The sequence below is a fragment of the Trichosurus vulpecula genome, chromosome 5 (genome assembly GCF_011100635.1).
Source record: "Trichosurus vulpecula isolate mTriVul1 chromosome 5, mTriVul1.pri, whole genome shotgun sequence".
In the NCBI taxonomy this organism is placed as follows: domain Eukaryota; kingdom Metazoa; phylum Chordata; class Mammalia; order Diprotodontia; family Phalangeridae; genus Trichosurus; species Trichosurus vulpecula.
Genome location: NC_050577.1, coordinates 117,163,641 through 117,186,671, shown reverse-complemented (window position 1 = coordinate 117,186,671; position 23,031 = coordinate 117,163,641). Strand labels below are relative to the sequence as shown.

The 23,031-nt window shown below is 40.5% G+C and overlaps 1 protein-coding gene and 1 pseudogene across 3 annotated transcripts in view; one reads left to right on the top strand and one right to left on the bottom strand.

The window, feature by feature from the left end:
* Window positions 1-7,790: 7,790 nt before the first annotated feature.
* The window catches only part of MKLN1 (muskelin 1), a 254,913-nt gene continuing 239,672 nt past the window's right edge, over window positions 7,791-23,031 (top strand). The window contains exon 1 of one of the 3 annotated variants that reach the window (XM_036759608.1): window positions 7,791-7,828. In XM_036759608.1, coding sequence (XP_036615503.1) covers window positions 7,827-7,828 — 2 coding nt within the window. In that variant the 5' untranslated portion in view covers window positions 7,791-7,826. Of the gene's footprint in view, window positions 7,829-19,456; window positions 19,582-23,031 lie in introns of those variants that run through there. The other 2 variants (XM_036759607.1, XM_036759609.1) reach the window with 2 other exon arrangements.
* LOC118850309 lies at window positions 14,354-15,238 on the bottom strand (annotated as a pseudogene).

Here is a 23,031-nt window from a genome sequence, read left to right as displayed (position 1 = left end):
ACAAAAAACCTCAATTAATAAAGTACATCAAATATTACGAAATAAATTCCATTTCCAATAAGTGGGAGCTTGGAGTTTTGGATTGTCAGAGTTAGATTTGGGTTAAAGTCTGGCCTCCAATAAGTAGCTGTGTGATCTTGGAACAAACACTTGACATCTCAGTACTCCCAGACGTCCCTCTCAATCTGTACGCTGCAGAAGTCACGCTGACTAAGGAAGCCTTCTCACTGAAGTTCCCTATGTCAATGAAATCACAGATTAGGACCAAACAAAAAGAACACAACAAAATTCCAGTTCACATTATGTTGGGGTGAGTAAGATATAGGAAGACTGGAAAGGTACAGGCCCTGGATGGGACTGAGGAGAGGCTTGAGGCAGGGAGACCAGTTCAGTTGTGAAGTGATGAGGGCTTGCACCGTGGTGGTGGCAGTATCAGAAGAAAGAAGAGGGTGTATACAAGAGATGTTATAAAGGTAAAGATGGCATTTCTTGACAACTGATTGGATATGTGGGTGGGTGGGTGGGTGTGAGAGAGCGTAAGGTGTAGTCACTGGGAAGATGGTGGTACCTTCAACAGTAATAGGGAAGTTCGGGAGAGGAGAGCATTTTGAGGGAAAGATAATGAGTTCAATTTTGGACCTCTTGATTTTAAGATGTTTATGAAACATCCAGTTCAAGATGTCCAATAAGTAGTTGGAAATGTGAGAGTGGAGGTCAGAGCTAGACAACTAAATCTGAGAATTATTAGCATAAATATGATAATAAAATCCATGACAGATGATATGATTACCAAAAGATACAGTATAGCGGGAGAAAAAACGAGGATCCATGCCAGAGCCTTCGAGGTTGCCCTTTGTCAGAAGGTGTGACCTGGAGGAATATCTAGCAAAGGAAACTGAAAAGGAAAGAAACTCAGCCAGGGAAGAGGAGAACCAGGTACAGTAGTGAGGATGATCAACGGTGTCTAAGGCTGTAGGGAGGTCAAGAAGGAAGAAGACTGAGAAAAGGTCGTCGGATTTGGCAAGGAAGAGATCACCGAGAACTTTGGAGAGAGCTGTTTCGGTTAAAGGATGAGTTTAGAAGCTAGATTGTAGAGAACTAAGAAGGTGAGAGGAAAGGAAGTGGACGCACTGATTGCAGAAGGCCTTCTCAAAAGTTAGCCACAAAAGAGAGGAGAGAGGTAGGATGAGAGCTAGTAGGGATGGATGGGGCGGGGTCGGGGGGATTTTTTGAGGATGGAGAAGACACGGGCAGGTTTGTAGGCAGTAAGGAAGTAGCCAATAGATAGGGAAAGATTAAAGATAAAGCAATCTGCTAGGGAAGACAGGGCTAACTTGTGCTTGTAGAGATGTTTGCCTTGGCAAGGAAGTAGGGAGAAACCCAAGGGATGTGGTGCTGCTGTTCTTTTGAACTGCTCTTCTGGCACTCCACTCCTGGTTATTGCTCTGCTTTGCCCTAGGGCTTGCTAGGTTCTTCTAGGGACCCAGTTCCACCCCATCCCACAACTGGACCTGACTTACTATGCTGTGTCTTGCTGTGACATGAGCTAGGGCCTGGCACTACCATCTCTCTCTCTGCCATCCTTCCCTTTTCACCTTACTTTCAAGTTGTATCCCATTTAAAAGATATTAATGACTGCTTCAAATTCAGCTTGTCTCATTTTTATCTCATAAGCATAGCTCCTTGGTCCTGTGTCACTAGGCAGAATGGTCATTGGACAGGACTAATTGAAAGTGACTGTTTTAATGACTAGCCAGGTGGGATAGAGGCAAGGAGTATTAGGTAGAAGGGGATGAGAAAGCTATATGTTAAACACCAGGGGCTCCCTATTACCTCCGGAACTAAATATAATATATAATGTAAATATGTATTTAGGTATAATATAAATAAATATATAAATGTATATAATTAAATATAAATATAAAACCCGCTATTTGGTTCTTAAAGCCCTTCATAATCTGGACCTTTTCTACTTTCCAGTGTTTTTACAACTTACTCCCTTATGATCTGGTGATTCTGGCCTCTTTGCTGTTCCTCCATGCATCTTCATTGGCTGCTCCCATTTCTAGAATTCTTTCCCTCCGTATCTCCACCTTCTGGCTTCCCTGGCTTCCTTCAAACCCCAGCTAAAATCCCACCTTCTACAAGAAAACCCTTTTCTCTTTTGTTATCTCCAATAGATCCTTGTTTGTATTTTGTCGTTTGCATATTATTCTCCTCCCCCCACCCCCATTAGACTCTGAACTCCTTGAGAACAGAGATTATTTTTCCCTGCCCTCATTGCTTAACACAACATCTGGCACATAGGAGGCACTTAAATGTTTGTTGACTAATTGACAGCTTGTTGTTCAGTCATTTTTTTATCATGTTGGACTCTTTGTGACCCCATTTGGAGTTTTCTTGACAAGGGTACTGGAGTGGTTTGCCATTTCCTTCTCTAGATCATTTTACAGATGAAGAAACTGAGGCAAACAGGGTTAAGTGATTTGCCTAAGGTCACACAGCTAGAAAGTGTCTGAGGCTGGATTTGAACTCAAGAAATCTTCTTGACTCGGGACCCTGCACTCTATCCGCTGTGCCATCTAGCTGCCAATTGAAAGCTAGTTCCCTTTTTTCCATAGACCAGGTATTCTTAACCTGAGGTTTGTAAACGTTTTCCCCCCAAAATATTTTGATAATTGTATTTTAATATAAGTGGCTTCCTTTATAAGACTGTGTATTTTATTTATGCATTTAAAAACATTTTTCTGAGAAGGCATCCTTAGGCCTTTTGCCAGATTGCCAATGGAGTCCATTAGGCAGTGAAGGTTAAAAACCCCTGTCATTGTCTCTGGGCTATGTTGGGGGCCAATGGCTATCTCCAAACAGTCCAAACCTACAGTGCCAGGAGGGCATCTTTTGAGGCACCAGGTAAATGCTCTCTAGAAGGCCTGGCTGCTAGTTTTAAACAACCTGGGGAAGAGGGGGATGCAGGGAATTATTCCTGAATTACTCCATCAGCTTAGCTTAAATATGGATTACACTATTCATCAGTAGGGGTCCAATAAAATTGGTCCTGGCCAACTAAATTCAACAAATATTTATTAAGCACCTGGTACATGCAAGGATCTGGAGATACAAGGACAAAAGAAAGAAAAAACAGCAGGGATGACAGCTTAATTATATTTGGGGTACAACTGGTGAACAGAGAAGTAAATAAAAGATAATTTGGAGAGGGAGGTAGTACTGAACTGGGGAGGGGAGGGGATCAGGGAAGGCATCCCATAGGAGGTGGCACATGAGCTGAGTCTCCAAAGAAGCTAAAGATTCTAAAACAAGCAGGTAAGGACAAGGTATTCAAGTATGGGGGGCTGGTTGTGCAAAGGGAAGAACATGGAAGATGAACCATTAACCTGGAGGAATAGTGGATAGACCATTCTGGGCTGGAAACAGAGCAGGCATAATGGAGAATAATGTGAAATACAATTGGAAAGGTGAGTTGAAGCCATATTGTGAAGGTCTTTAAATGTCTGGCTGAGGGGTTTGCATTTTATCCTCGAGGCTTTGAAGAGCTCCTGGAGATCCTTGAGCACTAGAAATCTTTTCGTCATGCTGAAAGGAACCTTAAGATTGTAGTTCAACCTCCTCATTTTAGACATGAGGAAACTGAGGCCAAGAGAGGAAGTAACAGCCATAGGTTGTTCAAGTCTAGTCAAACCAGAATATCTCAGACTTGCAGCAATTCAAAGGCTTGGGGGCTGGGTCAGGGAGAAAATGATAGGGATGGAGCAGAGCCAGGCATCCTGCAATATTATGGTGAGGAGCCCCCCCAGGGGACAGAGGAGAGCAGTGCACAGAAATAGAATGCTTTGCTGTTGTTCTTAGGATTTTTTTTCCTTCAGTTCCAGAAAGGAGAGGACCCAAGCAACAATGCTTACATAGTTCAGAAAGAATGTAGTGTGAGCTGGGCCAGCCATAGAGCTCTGCCGGATCTCAATTTTGCGTGAGTATTTTTGCTTAAGTCACTTCTTGCTTCTTTTTTTAGCTATTTCTCCTTCTTAACATGACACTAGTTTCCCTGCTGCTCACATAAGCCTCAAGGTCAAGCTAAGGCTGAAGTATTTACAGAGAGTCCAGGCACTTATAGGGAAAAATCATAGCCAGTTCATTCCTTGACCTGGTTTGAACCAGTAGACTCAATAGATTGAGGAGGGGAAGGAACAAGTGGCCTGACTCTAGGGTCAGGGATTTCTGAGTTCTGAGGCCAACAATAAACTGCTCTTTCATGCAGAAAAAGCTTTTATATTAAACACTTTAAATAGCATAAGAATAAATGGATCTTCCCTCAATATGGTAAATACTATCTATCTAAAACCAAGAAAGAACATTATCTGTAATGGAGAAATGCTAGAGGGCTTTCCAATAAGATTAGCGATAAAGCAAGGATGTCCACTGTCACTACTAGTATTTAATATAGTTCCAGAAATGTTAGATATAGCAATAAGACAAGAGGACGATATTGAAAGAATAGGCGTAAGCAGAGAAGAAGAAAATTATAACTCTTAGCAGATAATATGGTGGTTTATAATATTACCTGGCAGCAAGGTAGTGCAGTGGTTAGAGCACTGGTCCTAAAGTCAGGAAGACCCGAGTTCAAATCCAGCTTCAGACACTTGCAGTGTGACCCAGAGCAAGTCACCTAATCTCTCTCTCTGCCTCAGTTTCCTCAACTGCAAAAACATCTACATCACAGGGCTATTGTGAGGATCAAATGAGATAATATTTATAGAGTGTTCCACGCAGTGCCTGGCACATGACAGGTACATAATAAATGCTCATTCCCTTCCCCTTCCCTTATTTTGAAAAGTCTAGAGATTTAACTAAAATGTAATTGGTATAATAACTTCAGTAAAGCAACAGAACATATAATAAGCCCAAATAGATCTGCCTTTTTGAATACTCAGAACAAAATCCAGTAAAAAGAAATATAAAAAGAAATTTCATTTAAAATAGTTGTATCAGGTATAAAATATCTAGGAGTCTACTTATCAAGACACACAATATTTATTTGAATGGGAAAATCCTTTTGACAGAATTGGAGAAGAAGTAATTGCTTATATTTGGGCTATATTAATGTAATAAAAATTACAATGCTATCTAAATTAATCTATAGATTCAATGCCATACCAAACTACTATATGATTAATTTATAGAACTATATAAATGAAAACAAAATTCATCTAGAGAACAAAAGATCAAGAATCTCAAGCGAAATAATAGAAGAAAGTGGGAAGGAAAAGTACCTAGTATTATTAGTTCTCAAATTATACTATGAAGCAATAATTATTAAAACAATTTAGCACTGGCTAAAAAATAGAAAAGCAGATCAGTTGAACAGATTAAATACACAAGACCCAAAATCACAGTAGCATAGTGTTCAATAAATCAAAGAGTAACAAAAACTGGGGAAATTGGAAAACTGTCTGGGGGAAATTAGGCTTAGACTGACATCTTACACCATATACCACAATAAGCTCCAAGTTGATAAATGACTTAGATATAAAAGCTTATGCCATAAACAAATTGGAGAAGAAAGTAGATACCTTTCAGAATTATGGATAAGGAGAATTTTTGACCAAACAAGGGACAGAGGGAGTCATATGGTCATCAAAAATGTGCAATTTTTATTACATAAAATTGAAATGTTTTTGAACAAAAAAAATCTATAGTTCAAAATAAAAAGGAAATAGTTAACTGGGGGGAAAACTCAGTAGTAAATTTCTCTGATAAAGGTCTGATGCCTAAGATATATAGGAAATTGGTATGAATTTATAAGAACAAGAGCCATTTTCCAAAAAGTAGTTAAAGAATAAGAATAGGAAGTTCTCAAAACAAGATATGCAAGCTATCAACATTATGAAAAAATGTTTCAAAATCACTGATAAAAAATGAAAATTAAAACAATGCTAAAGTTCTACTTCGTACCCATCTGATTGACAAAGAAGACAAAAAAGCAAAATTACAGTAGTTGGAAGGTTTGTATGAGGAAAGGCAAACCATTGCACTGTTGATAGAGCTTAGAATTGGTCCAACCATCCTAGAAAGCATTTTGAAACTATACCTGTAAAATCCCTAAAATGTGCATATCCTTTGACCCAGCAATACTAATATTGGGCGTATATCCCAAAAGATCAAAGATAGGAAAAGGTACATATGTATCCTTTTTTTGTACACATATACCAAAATTATTGATAGCACTTTTTGTTTTAACAAACAACAGGAAACAAAATGGGTGTACATCAACTGGAGAATGGCTCACCAAATTATAGTACATAATGGAATGTTATAATAATAATTGGAATGAATTTAGAGAAACCTGGGAAGTCCTGTGTGAACTGATATAGAGTAAAATGAACAGAACCAGGGAAACAATTTGTATCACTACAACATTGTAAAAGGAAACAACTTGGAAAAACTTCAGAACTCTGATCAATCAATATTGTGACTGTCGTTATTCCAGAAGGCTGGTGATAAAGCATGCTTCCCACCTCTTGGCAGAGAGGTGGTGAACTATAAGTGCAGAATGAGATCTGTATTTCTAAACATAAGCGATCTGTGAATTTGTTTTGTTTGACTATGCTTATCTATTGCAAAGGAAGGCTTTTATTTTTGTGAGGGAGAGTTGTGGTAGGGAGTAGGGGAGAGTAATAGTGATACAAAAAAGCAGAAAAGAAAGAAAAGACCTTCAATGAAACATATAAGAAACATCCAGAAGAGAGCAGAAAGAGGTTTGGAAAGGAATACAGACAAATGGGGCACTGCTAGTGATAACATATTAAATTTAACATGCTTTAAAAAAAAACCAAACTGTACATAATAGACATTGACCAATTCACATACAAATCTTTTTTTTTAAACTATCAAACGACAACCCCAAAGAAAATAAAACCAAAAACAGTAAATTGCTCAAATGGCAGAACCTTCTGACCTCTTTGGTGGTCTGAGATTGCTGCTGCTGCCACCTCCTGGGAGAAGACAGACCAGCTCCAGGACCTTGATCTACTCTCAGATCCTACAGGGCTCAAACAGAACTAAGATCCCTTTCTAACCTAATATGGGTTCTTTTCTTACATAGCATTTTTTTTTCTTGCATCTGCCCCTTGGACTTCATCTTAATAACAGACAAAATATCTCGATTTCTTTTTCCAGCAATTTTATGTGGACTGATGATTAAAAGATCTGGATTCTAGTCCTCTAGCCACATGACCTTAGATAAGTAATTTCATCTCCTGTGTCCTCATATAGAATTTATAGATAGAAGGGACTTTAGAGGTAATTGTATCTAACCCTCCTTTTTTAAAAGAAAGGAAACTGATAACTGGAGATGTTGTCCCAGGTCATTTATAAAGCTAACACATAGAATCATAAGATCATATTCGCTCCCAACATGGTTCAGATGCACAGAATTCTCAGTGTATTTTCTTGCCTAGCCAGGGTAACTCTGGTGGTTAAGAAGTAAGGAAGAACCTGGAGATAGGAAGAACTCTGCACTGTGAGTAAGGAAACCCAAGGTCTAATAATTGGTGATAACCTGGCTTTTCTTTAATACTGTCATCAATACTTCAAGGACCATTTGTCATCACTCCTTCCCTTTCTATATGTTTACAGCATATTCTGGAATTTTGCCAGGAATCAGTCAGCCTCACCGTCCTATACTTTGCAGATTCTACTGTCTTCCCTATCCTGAAAACTAGGACATTCACATTCCTCCAATCTTATGGCACCTCTTCTGTTCTGCAGTAGCTTTCAAATATCACTGACAATAACTCAGCAATCATTCCCCAGGCATGTGAGTAATACTATGTCAAAAGACTTAGAAACTGTAGTATTCTGACCTTGCAGAAAATTAGCAGAGCATGCTTATCAGTTCTACGGGTACATTGCCAAAATCTGTTCTGGGGATGTTTCTACTTTGAAAGATAAGAGAGCTTCTATTACCAATGTGACCTTGGGGAGGAACTTAACATCTTTAGGCCTTATTTTCCTTATATGCAAAAAGTGGGATGGGGGTAGATTAGATAATCGTTAAGGCCTCTTCTGACTCTGAAGCCTATCATTCTATAAGATATTAATCTCTGGTTCTGTTAATTATTAGGTATATGACTTTGGGTAAAACATTTCTTCTCTATGGGTATCAGTTTCCTTATTGTTAGAATCAGAGAGTTCAACTAGATGATTTCTAAGGTTCCATCCAACCCCATGATTCTATGACTTTAAGAAAATGTCAGTCTTAGTGGTATGCTACTTAAATGTTTAACAGTGGACTCTCAAAAAAAAGTATGCTCAACATGTTTATAAGTTTAATCTTCATTAACGTTTTCTTAAGTCTAAACAATCTACAAAACAATAAATCAATTTCTCATTTGTAGCATTTGCCAGTTTACTCCAAACTGTAAATGCTCATGCTGAACATTTAACAATCAGCTCTTCCAAACTGGTATGAGCTAGCTGCAGCACACTCCTGACTTTAGTGCAATTACCCGCTTTTGTTTTGTGAAGGAAGCTAATTGTACTGAGCCTTACTTCCCCTGGCCAATATACCAGACATTTCCTCTCTTTTAGGTAAATATTATTTGTTTTACTCTGCTTTCTGTTTACACTGTGGTAGTCCTTGTGCATATTATTTTTCTGGTGTTGCTTACTTTACTCTGAATTATTTTATATGTCATAGGATCATAGAACAAGAGCTGGAGGGAACCTTATACCAGGTCCAACCCCTTCTCTTTACAAATGAGGAAACAGGTTAAATGACTTGTCTAAGGTCACAAAGGCAGTAAGCTTCAGAGTTGAGATGAAAAAAAATAATAGCTAACATTTAAGGAATGTTTTAAGGTTTACAAAGCACTTCATTCATATTGCCTCATTTGAACTCAGGTCCTCTGACTCCAGAGCCAGTGTGCTCTCCACCATACCATGTTTTGTTTTGTTTTTTTGGAATTGTCACATTTGTTATTTCTTACAGAACAATAATTTATCTTACATTTGGGTACCACGATTTGTTTAGTCCTTTTACAGACTGATGAGAGGAAGGAAGGAAAGAAGAAAACAAGCATTTATTAAGCACTTATTATGTGCCAGGCTCTGTGCTAAATGCTTTACAAATACCATCTCATTTGATCCTCACAACAACCCTGGGAAGTAGATGCTATTATGGTCTCCATTTGACGGTCAAGGGAACTGAATCAGACAGAAGTTAAGTGACTTGCCCAGGGTCACAGAGCTACTAAGTTGTCCGATGCTAGATTTGAACTCAGGTCTCTCTGATGCCAGACCCAGTGCTCTATTGATCGTCCACTAAGCATGCAAAGAGAAAGGAAGGACAATTGCTCTTCACAAAATTCTTATATTCTAATGAAGGAGATATCAAATATAGAGAAGTAGTGGTTACAGAGGGTATTCTGTTGTAGGAAGTCACAAAGATGGTAAGTGAGGTTATAAGGCAGGCAATCGTTATGTCTTTTCTAGAAGAAATGGTAATGTTAATTTAGACACAGCAAGGTGGCTCAGGGGACCGTGATAGAGTTGGAATTAGAAAGACCTGAGTTCAAATCCTGCCTCAGATGTAGCTGTGTGCCCCTGGTGAAGTTACTTAACCTGAAGATGCCTTAGTTTCCTTATCTGCGAAGTGGGGATAATAATAGCACCTATATCCCAGGGTTGTTGTGAGGACTTAATAAGATAATATTTGTAAACTGCTTTGTAAATCTTATAGCACTAAATAAATGCTGCTTTTGATGTTTATTTCCAGAGCAAAAGAGAAGTTGGGGGATGGTAATGGAACTTCCATCCCCGTGGCAGGAAGATTGGTGGAGTGAAACATGGTCAGGGGCCAGCTAGGTATAGTGGACTATTATCAGTCAAGACAACAAGGTACCAGGGCGAGAATTCCAAAGCTGAGTAGTTTATCTCTGGGGTAGGAAGACATGGAAGAAAGATGACCAAGGTGAATCACTGAAGGAAAACTCGGGCCAAGATGGATATTGTTTGATTCTTGCTCATCTAGTTTATTCCATTGATCCACCTTTCTATTTTTTAACCGATATCAAACACCATCATTTTGATGATTATTGATTTTTAATACAGTTTGAGCTCTGAAAATGCTTCATTCCTATTTTTTTATCATTATTTCCCTGGATATTCTGGACCTCTTATTCCTTCAAATGAATTTTGTTATTTATTTTATCTAGCTCTATGAAGGAACACTTTGGTAGCTGACAAGGCATTAAGTATGTAAATCAATTTAGGTAACATCATTTTTATTATATAGCTGCAGACCAACTATGAGTAATGAATATCCCCTTCAGTTATTTGTCTTGCTTGTTCTCTGTCAAGACTGCTTTGTAATTATATTTATGGGAGTCTTGCATATGTCTTTGTAGATTAATTCACAGAAATTTTATGAATTTTGTAGTTATTTTAAATGAGAATTCTCTTTCTATTATTTTCTCTTGGGTTTTGTTTTTGGTATATAGAAATGCTGATGATTTTTGTGGGATTTTTAAAAAAATCATTATCTTGCTACTTAACTGAAACTATTAATTGTCTCAATGCATTTACTCACTCTTTGGGAATGTTTTTTTTTTCTAATAGAAAGGTGGATCAGTGTTGGCAAATTTCTGAAAAGGGAAGATATTATTACAAAGAGCCAACATGGCTTTATCAACAATAGGTCATGCTTGACTAAACTAATTTCCATTTTTTACATGACTACTAAACTAGTAGATGAGAGAAATGTTGTGGAGATATACTTTATCTAGCTTTTATTGAAGCTTTTGATGAAGTATCTCATACTTTTCTCATTGAGACAATGATGGGATATGGATTAAATATTAAAGAATAAGCTCTATTTCATTTTGTTTTGAAGTAATGCATATTTTGTTTTACAGATAATCATTCACTTTTCAATTTTCAATTTGCCAGCATATAATTATGGATAGTAATGATAGTTATGATAATTTTTATTTCTTCCATTTGCTGTAAATTCACCTTAATTTTTTATTTTAGTAATTTGATTTTCTTTCCTCTCTTTTATCTGATTAACCAAAGGTTTATCAACTATGTTACTCTTTTTGAAGAACTAGAATCTAATTTTATAATTTCTATGGTGTTTTTTATTTTATTTCTAATTTTCAAGATTTCCTCCTCTGAAATTTTACCAGCCTTGTTAATTTGATGTTTCCCTAGTTTTAAAAATTGCTAGTCCAGCTCGTTAATTCTCTTATTTAAATTTTTAAATGTATGTTTTCATAGTGGAATTTTTTCCTCTGAGTAATGTTTTAGTTATATCCCCCAAAATTTGTTAAAAGGGCTGATCATTATTGTTCCTTTTAACATAAGTGCTAATTTCTTCTTTGGTATATTCTCTGATCCACTCATTAAACATGGTGTCATTATTAAATTACTATTGTGGTCTTATTTTTTGCTTCTATTCCCTTTGTGAATTATTATTTTTATTGTATTTTGGCATATAGATGCTTACTTAATACTTTGACCTTTTTACATTTGTTTACTTTCTCTGTGCTCTATCACATGGTCTATTTTTGTAAACGTATCATTATGTACTGAATAATATGCATAGTCTTTAATATTTCCATTTAGAAGAATCCATGTTTTCCAAATCTAACATTTGTAACATTTTGTTTAGTTTATATCTTCTTCCTTTATCTGTGTTTATTTATTCAGCTCTAAGAGAACATTAAAATCTCCTATGGTTATTATTACCATCTGTACTTTTTTGTAATTCAGTTAACTTTCCTTTATGAATTTAGATGTCCTGCCACTTAATGCATGTGCTCAGTTTTGATAATATTTCATTTTGAAAGGTACTTTTAATCATATTATAGTTTTCCTATTTATCTATCTTAACATTGAGAATTTTTATTTTTGCTTCATACAAGAGCATTACTGCAACCTCTGCTTTTTCGAAATCATGTTAAATTATTAAATGCTGTTTGAGCTCACTTTAATTGTATAATCTTCCTTTTTTAGATTTGTTTTTTATATGCCAAAAATTGGTGGATTTTGTTTTCTTATTTATTCTGTTATCATCTTTTTTATTGGATTGTTAAATCCATTTGCATTTAAGGTGATAATTGTTAGGTTTGTGTTTTTCATTTATTTCTTTTGTATTGACTTGTATTGATTCCTTTCCTTTTAAGTCAGCTCTTTGTACCTTTGATTAGTTTTGCTGATACTACTTTAATTCTAGTCTATTCCCACAGGATCCTCCTCCTGAATCCTGTTTATGTGATATCCTAAATTACTTGAATTTACTTAATATGTTAATTTCTCTTTCAAAAAACCATTTTCAAATGTTTCTTTCACGCCTCAGTCAGATAAGTATGTGGTTCATAGTTTTCCTTTCCCCTTTCAACTTCTTGGATTAAGTAACATTCTTTTGTTGCTCCCTTTTCCAAGAAATTTTCATTTGCTTTTTTCTCTCTTCCTCATTTCAATACTTTATAATGCATTCTATTTTCCCATTCATTGACTATATGTAGACCTTTACCTGTTACTTCTTTATTCTATTTCCTTCATTAGAAATAGAATTTCCAGAGTCCCAAATTTGATTTTCCTCTACCCTACTTCTAGAATTGCCTCTTTATAGTTTACTTACTCTATCTGCCTTACCACCCATTCTTGTATATATGTATGTATATATTAATTTAACTTTTTTTGTTTTGCTTTTGATGGTGCCTTCTACTGTGTCCTACTTCTAGAGATGACAATTAATAAAGAAGGAAACATATAGTGATGAGATTGATTCACTTTGGAACCCAAGGTATGAGGCTTAATCCTATCTCTGGCCCTTATCATGATCACTCACAACTTCTCAGACCAGGTGATTCTATGTCCAGATCTCCTTACCCCTTGCTAACTTAGGTGCTGACTGAATTATATAATGTGCTCAAAGTTGTCCATTCTGCCATTTTTTCCTGAAATTCTGTTGAGATCTCTAATTTCCAACTGAATTTCTCTCCTAAAATAACTTGGACCCCTCCTACCATTTCAGTCTTCTTATCCCTTACTCCACACTATGTACTCTGCTTTTTAGTGATACTGGTCTTGCTGTGTCTCAGATAGGATTCTTCATATCCTTCCTGCCTAGGATGCTCTCTCTTCTTTTTTTTAAATTTATTTAATATATTTAGTTTTCAGCATTGATTTTCACAAGAGTTTGAATTAAAAATTTTCTCCCCATTTCTAGCCTCCCTCTCACTCCAAGATGGCATATATTCTGGTTGCCCTGTTACCCAGTCAGCCCTCCCTTCTGTCACCCCACTCCCCTCCCATCCCCTTTTCCCTTCCTTTCTTGTAGGGCAAGATAAATTTCTATGCCCCATTGCCTGTGTATCTTATTTTCTAGTTGCATGCATAAACTTTTTTTGTTGTTTTTGAACATCTGTTTTTAAAACTTTGAGTTCCAAATTCTCTCCCCTCTTCCCTTCCCACCCACCCTCCCTAAGAAGTCAAGCAATTCAACATAGGCCACATGCGTACCATTATGTATAACCCTTCCACATTACTCATGTTGTGAAAGACTAACTATATTTGGCTCCTTCCTAACCTATCCCCCTTTATCCAATTTTCTCCCTTGACCCTGTCCCTTTTCGAAAGTGTTTGTTTTTGATTACCTCCTCCCCCATCTGCCCTCCCTTCTATCATCCCCCCCTTTTTATCTTCTTCCTCCTTCTTTCCTGTGGGGTAAGATACCCAATTGAGTGTGTATGGTATTTCCTCCTCAGGTCAAATCTGATGAGAGCAAGATTCACTCATTCCTCCTCACCTGCTGCCTTTTCTTCCCTTCCTACAGAACTGCTTTTTCTTGCCACTTTTATGCAAGATAATTTACCCCATTCTATCTCTCCCTTTCTCCCTCTCTCAATATATTCCTCTCTCATCCCTTAATTTGATTTTATTTCTTTTAGATATCATCCCTTCATCTTCAACTCACTCTGTGTCCTCTCTCTCTCTCTCTCTCTCTCTCTCTCTCTCTCTATATATATATATATATATATATATATATATACATACATATATATACACATATACCCACATATATACATATACATACATACATACATATATATATATGCATATTCCCTTCAGCTACCCTAATACTGAGGTCTCATGAATCATACACATCATCTTTCCATGTAGGAATGTAAACAAAACAGTTAAACTTTAGTAAGTCCCTTGCGATTTCTTTTTCTTGATTACCTTTTCATGCTTCTCTTGATTCTTGTGTTTGAAAGTGAAATTTTCTATTCAGCTCTGGTCTTTTCTTTTCTTTTCTTTTTTTTTTTAGCTATTCCAAATATTTTAATAAGAGTTCTCTGGAAGGCATTTAAAACACCAGTTTGTGCAGATAAACTCCATTGGAGAGAGAGAATACAGAACACAGGTAGCCATGGAGCTGAGGAATTTTCTTGATTTGGGGCAGGATCTGAGAGTCCACTGTTTTCTGATCAGCCTTGCGCTGCTCTGTAATCTCGTATTTCTCTTTTTCTGTGTCAAAAATCTCTCCTTCTTGGTGTCTAGATTTACAGAGCCTCTTCTTCTTGAAGTAAGCATCAGTAAGATGATTCGGAATTTTTACACCTGAAAGGTTAACCCTGGTAGAGATGGCAATGACAAATTTCTGATGGGTCCTTCTCAGAGGAACATGGTTGATGGTCAGAGGTCCAGTCACCAGTAGCAAGCCACTAGCTAGCTGCTTCAGGAAAACCACTTGCTTGCCCCTGTGGCGGCCAGTGAGCATGATCAGAATGGTGCCTGGCTTGATGCTAGCTCGAAGTCTCCTCACATGCTGGCTGAAGGGCTTTTTGCCATGACTTAGCAGCTTTCTAGGCACATCCTCGGCAGGGTAGTACCGAGGCATTTTGCGAATCTTTACCACATGGGTTCCTCCATTCTTATCACCACCAACTGGCTTTGAGATAGTAGCAGGCACCTTATCTTTCTTTTTCCTTTCAATCCGGGTTTTTGGTGCAGCATATTTTCACTTGTACATGGCTCTCCAGGAATACGTTGCAGACCTGGAGTATCTACCAATCCCTCGGGCCAGGACTGGGTTCTGACTGCAATGCTTTCGAGGCTTTTTCTCCACCTTTTCACCCACAACTTCCTTTTTGTTCTCTTTTTTTTCCTTTTTGACCTTCTTTTCCTTTGGTTCCTTTGGGGGCTTTTTGTCTACCATCTTGAGAGAAGGGAAAGAACCAGTTCTGGTCTTTTCACTGAGAAAGCTTGAAAGTCCTCTATTTTATTGAAAATCCTCTGGAATATCGTATTCCAAGCCCTTCGGTCCCTTAATGTAGAAGCTACCAGATCCTGTGTTATCCTGATTGTTTTTCCACAATATTCAAATTGTTTCTTTTTGGCTGCTTGCAGTATTTTCTCCTTGACCTGGGAGCTCTGGAATTTGGTGACAATGTTCCTCCTTCCCCAAGAACCCCCAACCAGGACTGGACTTAGATCTTCAGCAGGCTCTTCACTCCTGCTCTGATCTGCCACTTAATTCCTCCCACCAGGTGGGTCTGGGGCTGGGAGCAACTGCAGCTGCAGTTCTGTAGCTGCTCCACCTCCGCTGGCCCTGGGGCAGTGGCCGAAATTCAAACTCTTTTCACTCTGTCACAGCAGCTTTTCCCACTAACCTTCTCTGTTGTCTTTGGTGTTTGTGGGTTGAGAAGTTGGTAACTGCCACAGCTCACTGATTCAGGGCACTAGGGCCCGCTCTGCCTGGATCCTGGTCTGGTTGGTCCGCACAGCCCATGCTGGGCTCTACTCTGCTCCGCTCCCCTCCCAGCTCCTTGTGCGATAGACCTCACCCAGCAACCATCCAGGCTGTCCTGGGCTGGTGCCCTGCTTCCCTCTGCTATTTTGTGGGTTCTGCAGTTCTAGAATTGGTTCAGAGCAATTTTTTATAGGTTTTTGGAGGGACTTTGCGGGGAGCTCATGCTAGTCCCTGCTTTCCAGCTGCCATCTTGGCTCTGCCCTCTATTCTCTCTCTTCTTATTGCTGCTTCCTGGCTTCCTTCAAGTTCCAGCTAAAATCTCACCTTCTACAAAAGCCTGTCCTGATCCCCCTTAATACTAGTGTCTTCCTTCTGGTGATTACCTCCAATTTATCATTTATACATCTTTTTTTGTGTTTAGTTGCTTACACAAGACTGTGATCTCCTTAAGATTAGGGACTGTCTTTCACATTTCTTTGCATCCCCAGTGCTTAGTACAGTGACCGGCACATAGTAGGCACTTAACAAATGCTTCTTGACTGACTAGTATCTTTTCTTTTTAAAGTTTTATTACTCTTATCAAGTACTTTGGAATTCATTTCTGTTGTTCCAGGATGTCTGGGAATTTGCAGAATATTTTTTTCCATTGGAGGAGTTTTCATTCATTCCCCTTCATAGAATAGATAATAGTTCAATTTTTCTTGTTGTTTATATGCATTTTTCTTTCTTTTACTGTTGGTTTATCTGCTTAGTAACTAGGCCTGAACCCAGCCTTTTTCTTTCTTTCAAGCTTTTTTAAAAAAAATTGTATTTTTAGTAACTAGTCTCTGGCTTCCCTCCTCATTCTTGTCCCTTTGCCCTTCTATTGCTATGGCACAGAATGTCCTCATCCTCTTCTGTTTGGGGAATGTGGGGGATTTGCTCCTTGCCCAAAGTAAACTTTCTTAATTCATTTAAGAAAATAGTTCAAAATCTTCCTTCCCTCTGTGGACTCACATTCTTTCAAGTGGCTTGGCAGAATTAGTTTCTTCTGCCTCTTGTGATGGGGTGTGTATATGTGTGTGGGGGAGGGGAGAGGGTATTGCAGATTGAGTTGCCACTTTTCAGGGACTGGGAGGGCCTCCACAGATGGACCCCGAGACACAAAGAGCACTTGCACTGGAGCTGGCTGATAGCAGCTTTATGTGTTTTAATTCTCTTATGTAATTTCATGGGGCACACATTTTTTCTGACTTTTTGTAGGTTGAAGTTCTATATGAAAAATAAACTACTCAGTCATCTCTGATTGAAGAGTCACCCCAGGTTACCCACTATTTACCCTCCATATGTGGTACTTAACTTTTCTGTGTTATCTTCTACTGTTCTCCTTCAACTGTTCTTTCAGGATCTCTGGGCTGAGATGGAAGACAATTGCCTAGTTAATTATTCCAGTGTAGATATCGACTCACTGTTTCAATGTGTAATTAATAACATTTTAACTGAAAAACTCCCTGGAGTAGATTGCATATTATGTCACAATACACAAATGAATTGTGTACATATTTAAATGTTAAATATATTTGTGCTTTTCCTAACCATTTCTTGAAGCATGGAACTATCTTAGTGGAGGTAGTGGAGGTTTCTTAATGCTTTCAGTTTTTTGCTCCAGGAAATGGGGAGATGGGGATAAGATCTGAAGAAATGTGGGTAGTATAAGATGGTTATAGAAGCAATCAAACATGGGGTACTAAAAACAATATTGGAGTGGGTATCAGGAGACCCTTATTCTATACTGCCTCTCCTCCAGGGCAGTTGCAGGATTTTAGGTAAGTTGCTTAACCCCACTAGGCTGAAATCTTTTCTACCCTAAGGAATCATCACTCTCATAGCATTTCCCTATCTATAAAATAAGGTTTTTGATCTTTTGGAACATAGGTTTATAGCTGGAAGGAACTTTAGAGATCATCTAGTCCATTCTTCTCATGTACAGAATAGAAAACTGGTATCCAGAAGTTAAGTGACTTGTCCAAGATCACACATATAGTAAGAGGAAGAGATGGGATTTGAATCCAAGGCCTCTGACTCCATCTGCCATATTGTGCAAGGGCCCCTTCCAGCTCCACAATCACATGATTCTATGAAAAAAAAATACAGTGACACTAAGTCGTTCATTAGGAAACCATGGGTAAATAATTATCTATGCCTCTCTTTCCTCCTCTGAAAAGTCCAAATGATAACAGTGACAGCTTTTTGGAGGCAAAGACAAGCTGGACAATCAAAGAAAGACAAGTTTTTGTTTTGAGACTAGTTCTCTTTATCTTGCCAAGGCTGGAAGTGCAGAGGTCATTCCTGACCCCAAATCCCCTCTACTGATCAGTAAGAAAGCTTCAGCTCCTAGGTTTTTCTGACCTGGGTGGCTAGTTGGCTTCTGCTTAGAGCAGCTGGTTCACCATATTAATGTCAGATTTGTTTTGGACACCCCCCTGACTTTAGCCTTCCTACATGCAGCACAGAACTACAAAACTCAGGCTACCTCGATTTCCCAGCCTCTGGCAGCAGGGATTACAGGCTGGTTGCCAGGGAAGTGGCAAGTGTTTTAGCAACTCCAATGGAAATGAACATCTGGCCAACAAATCTTTATAGCCTAAGGAGTATTCTTTAGATGAGCAGAAAAAAGACATATGCTCCAATAAGAGTTGCACGGGTAGTCTACGGCCCTGGCCTTTGTGAAGCCTGGTTTTCTAAGCTGAGTGATTGGGGGTGGGGCGGGGGGCGTCGGGTAAGGGCAGGGATGATGTCTTTTGGGCTAAAGTTCTATCTGAAATTCTATTTCTATAATTCTGAGGTAGCCAGCCACTTCTGCGGGGTGTAATCTAAAGGGGACAAGTGGTATCGTAACTCCGTAAGGGTTTTCCTGGCCATCCTGTGAAGTTACTAAAAAGCAGAACAATTGTACGGTATTAATTCAGTTCAACCAGTGTTCATTCAAATGCCCACCACGTGCTCGCACGGTGTTACAGAAATAGGATCCTTGGATGAACAGACCGGCGCTCCCCTATTCCACCCGACCCAGATCTCCTCGCGGTGGGACCCCACCCCGACCTCAAAAAGTACAGGTGGTCCAGCCCTTCTCATCCTGGACTCCTCCCGTCCGTGCCCCCTTCCTGTTCTGTTTTTTCAATTTTAGCCACATGGGCAGAAATTTGAGGAGGGGGCAAGGGAAGGAGAGGAGAAAAAATAAACAGGTGACACTAATGTGGGCATGCCCCCATTTTTTCCTCTTTTATAATATCTCAGGCATTAGTCTCTTTGCTCATTCCTGTGCAGTGCTCTCTCCCTTCCATCAGTCCCCTCCTCTCCCCGTCCCCAATGGCTCTTTTCCCCAGGTATCAACTTAATGAAACACAGGAATCTCGGTTCGAGATACCCTCGGGTAGCGGAGAGGATGGCCAGTGTCCGCTCCCCCCTCCCCTTCCTTCCCCTCTCTCCCCCTCCCTTCCCCTTTCCTCCCTCGGGCTCAGTGGCTCCAGGTGCGCTTGGGCCAGGATGCTCGGGAGAGCGTCGGGAGGCGTGAGGATGCGGAGCGCAGGTAGGCACCTAGCCGCGGGTGCGCGCCAGCCGCGCTGGATGGGGAGGCGGCCCCTTTAAGAGCAGGCCCCGCCCCTGCCCTCCCGTCCCCTCGGCGTTGCCAGCGTCGGCGGCGGCCGCGGCGGCAGGTCGGGAGCTGACAAGATGGCGGCTGGCGGGGCTGGCGCTGCGACGCCCGAGAGCCGGCTGCTGCCTTACGCGCTGCACAAGTGGAGCTCTTTCTCCTCCACCTACCTCCCCGAGTGAGTGCGGGGACGGCCTGGGGGGCTGCGCCCCGATCCCGGGGGCGGCGGGACGGGCGGGGGGCGGGCGGCGGAGGGAGGCCCGGGCCTGCTGCTCCTGCCGCGGCCGCTGGCGGCGGGGGGGGGGGTGACGGGGGGGTGGAGGCGGGGAGGGAGGCGCGGCCTTCTCTGACCCCCGGCCCAGCCGAGCCCGGCCTCGCCTTCCGGCTCCGGCCCTCCTCGTCCGCTCGGGCCGGGGCGGAGGCGTTAGGGCCGCCGCCGCCGCGCCCTGGCTGATCTCGGGTAAGGTTGGCGGGGGGCTCGGCGTATGGCCCGGGAGGCGCCGGAGCTGGGGCGGGCGGAAGAAGAGGGCTCGGCGGGGTCGGGGAGTCTCGGGGAACCCCCCGGGGTGGGGGGCGCGTAGTTCCGGGAGAGAGAAGCTTGGGGAGTGTCTGTGAAGGTGGGGTGCCGGGAGGGGGGAAACTTGGGAGCAGAAGAGAGGAGCGAGTTCAAGTTCTCCCAGATCCTGGGAGGGGGAGGAGCCAGGATTGGGGGCTGCGGGCCGTCGGGCTCCCGACTCGGCGGTGCGGTTGTAGACGGGTCAAGGTAAAGCCGGGCAATCGATGGCTCAGCATCGCTCTGGGCCGATAGAAAAAAGGGGGCCTCGCCTCTGACCCATTGCCCAGAGCAGCCCCATCGAGGCCGGAGCGTGCTCATGTACTCTTCTCCATAAGGTTCCTGGAGAGACCATTGCCCAGATACGGGTGAAGAAACTGAATTAGTTTTGGACGTGTGAAGGCTCAGAAAGAAAAAGAAAAAATACAAGAAAGTCTTTTCCCCTCTCCCAGTAACCCCCCCTACCAACATCTCGAAAAAGTTTTTGTTTTAAGACTTGTTTTTCCCCTTAGAGTTTTCCCATGAGTCTTCAGTGTGCCAGACAGCATTGTTTTTTAAGCAAACCCCGGTTAATCGTGTAATGCCAAGTGTGAAGTCTAAAGAGATTTGAGCTGTGGGCAATCACTGAGCCTCTACTTTCTCATCTGTAAAATGGGAATAATGTCCATATTTTACCTTATCTCTCAGGGACGTCGTGAAGATCAAACTAATGTGTATTTGTGAGCTGTTATTATGTTCCTAATTTGACTTGGAGCTTTAAACAATTATGTGATACAGGATACATAGGTAACATTTTTTTTTAGAACTGTGCTGTCCAATTCCTCCGTCCTCCAAACCCCATAGTTTGATAATATTTAGAAATTTTATAGCTCTAGTGTGGTCACTAAAAGTGCATCATGAAACTGCGACTAGGACCACTCAGTCCTTTTGACTCCCAGTCCATTGCTCTTGCTCTGCCGGTCAGACCACGATTTGGCTGGGAATCTTTTGCCTGTCACAGGATCCAGTTCAGTGAATGGTGCCAGATGACCTATGGTCAGATGAGGTTTTTGCCTTGTGTTGACAGCTGCCCCCAAAAACCTCTTTTTTCTTCTGACTTTGCTGTTTCTGCTAGTCTAGTCTTTTATGTTGAAGACTTTGCACGTTACCTTTGACTTTTCTTTCTCTTATATCTCTTAGATCCAAGATTTTTGTTGATCCCACCTCAGGCATTTTCCCTCAAAGAGAGTTTGAGTGTTAAGGCTGTGGTTACACAGGTAGTGAGTTTTTGAGGCAGGTATCTTGGGAAACATCTATTAGCCTTCCCTCTGCACATGTGACCACTACCATAGTTTGGCTCTCGTTGCCTCCACCCCTGGACTCTTACACTAGAATCTTATTTGGTCTCCCCTCCACCAATCTTGACTCTCTCCAATCCTTCCTTTAGTAGCTGCCTAATTAGTCTTTGTTAAGCACTGGTCTGCCAGTCACTTGCTCAAGAATCTTCAGTGGCTCCCTATTGCCTCTAGGATAAAATACAAATATAAGAAGATGATTCTAGCTCACTTTTTCAGGTGCATTTTATCATATGCTTTACATTTCAACCAAATTGATGTACCCGTTAATTCACCTAACTTGCTGCCAAGGTTTCCTGCCCCTACCTTTTCAGAGGTTTGTGCTTCAAATTTCCATTTAGAATCTCTAGCTTCTTTCAAGGTTTTCTATGGGAAACCATTCCTGAGCTCCCTAGTAGTAAGTCCTTTTGTTTTCTCTTTCCTCAGATTCTCTTTTGTGTACTTACCTGTTTATGAGTTGTATCCCAGATAGATTGTAAAGCTCCTGGATGGCAGGGGCTGCCCATCTCCTCATACTGCCACCACTGTATTATCATGCTCTTCTTTTCCATTTATTTGCCTAGATTTTTGCAGTAGGTTCCTAAAGGGTCTTTTGACCTTCAGTTTATCCTTTATATCCCTGAATGACTTTATCTAGTTGCATAGCTCAGTTTTTTAAAAATCTTCATTTTTCTCCCTAATGTGTATTGAGTCAGTTTCAAACTTTTTAACCTGGGAAGCCTTCCACAGTCTTTCACCATCCTTTTCATTGTTACATTACTGTCCTCCAGCTCCAACCAAACTGAAGCATGAATGTGTGTTGCACTTCATGCTTTTCTTCATGCTGCTCCCTATGCCTGGAATGTTCTCCCTTTCCTATTTTTCCCTGCCAAATTTCTATCTGTTCTTTAAAATATTTGGTACTCAAATTCCAGTTTGAGGATGAAGTCAGAAAAGTAATGTAGCCCTCAGCTGGAGTGGGGACGAGATAATTGGTACATTGTTTCTGCTTTCTTTAGCTTTCTCATTCTTGAAAGGTGTGCAATCAGGGAAGCTGACTAAGTGGCATTGCAGGAATTTTAAATGGGAGATGCCTGGTTTGATTTGGTGATACAGTAAAGATTTGTTCCTCTCTTTGGAGGTAAGATTATAAATATGACTTATAGAAGAGGGGATAGTACCCCATTGAACTGGCAGTAGAAGGTATGGGCTTAAACAGGTGTACTTGAACCTGCGGCTCTACTTTGAAGTACCGTAGTCTAGTAGTAGAGTACTTGAGGTTGGGAGCTGGGACATGATTGTCCTTGAACTCCTGAATTGTTATGGGTCATTACTGACTTGTATAAAAACTTGGACATGATGTGGTTGAATCCAGTAATGTTTTTATTGGGAGGCTGAGTCTGTTCCTTAAACTGAAAAATCTTTCTCTTCCCACTGGAGGGATGCAGCAGTGGCGGCAGTCATATTAAAAGACAGCTTAAATGTACTTTCTTTTCACTGCAGGATCTTTCTGCCACACATTTGGTGATCATTTCCCTAGGTCAGCAAAGAGAGGTGTGAAGAGAGGGAAGGCATGGGGCTGGGAAGGTGTCAGAAATGTTGAGAAGTTGAAGACCTTTAAGGAGCTTGTAGTCTAGTCTAATTGGATTCATTGATATACATTGACATAAAGACTCGGGGAAACAAAACAGCAACAAAACAAAGAGAACCAGTTTTCCCTTAAAATTATGTTTTTTATTTCTTCTCTCTCCCAATTGTTTGC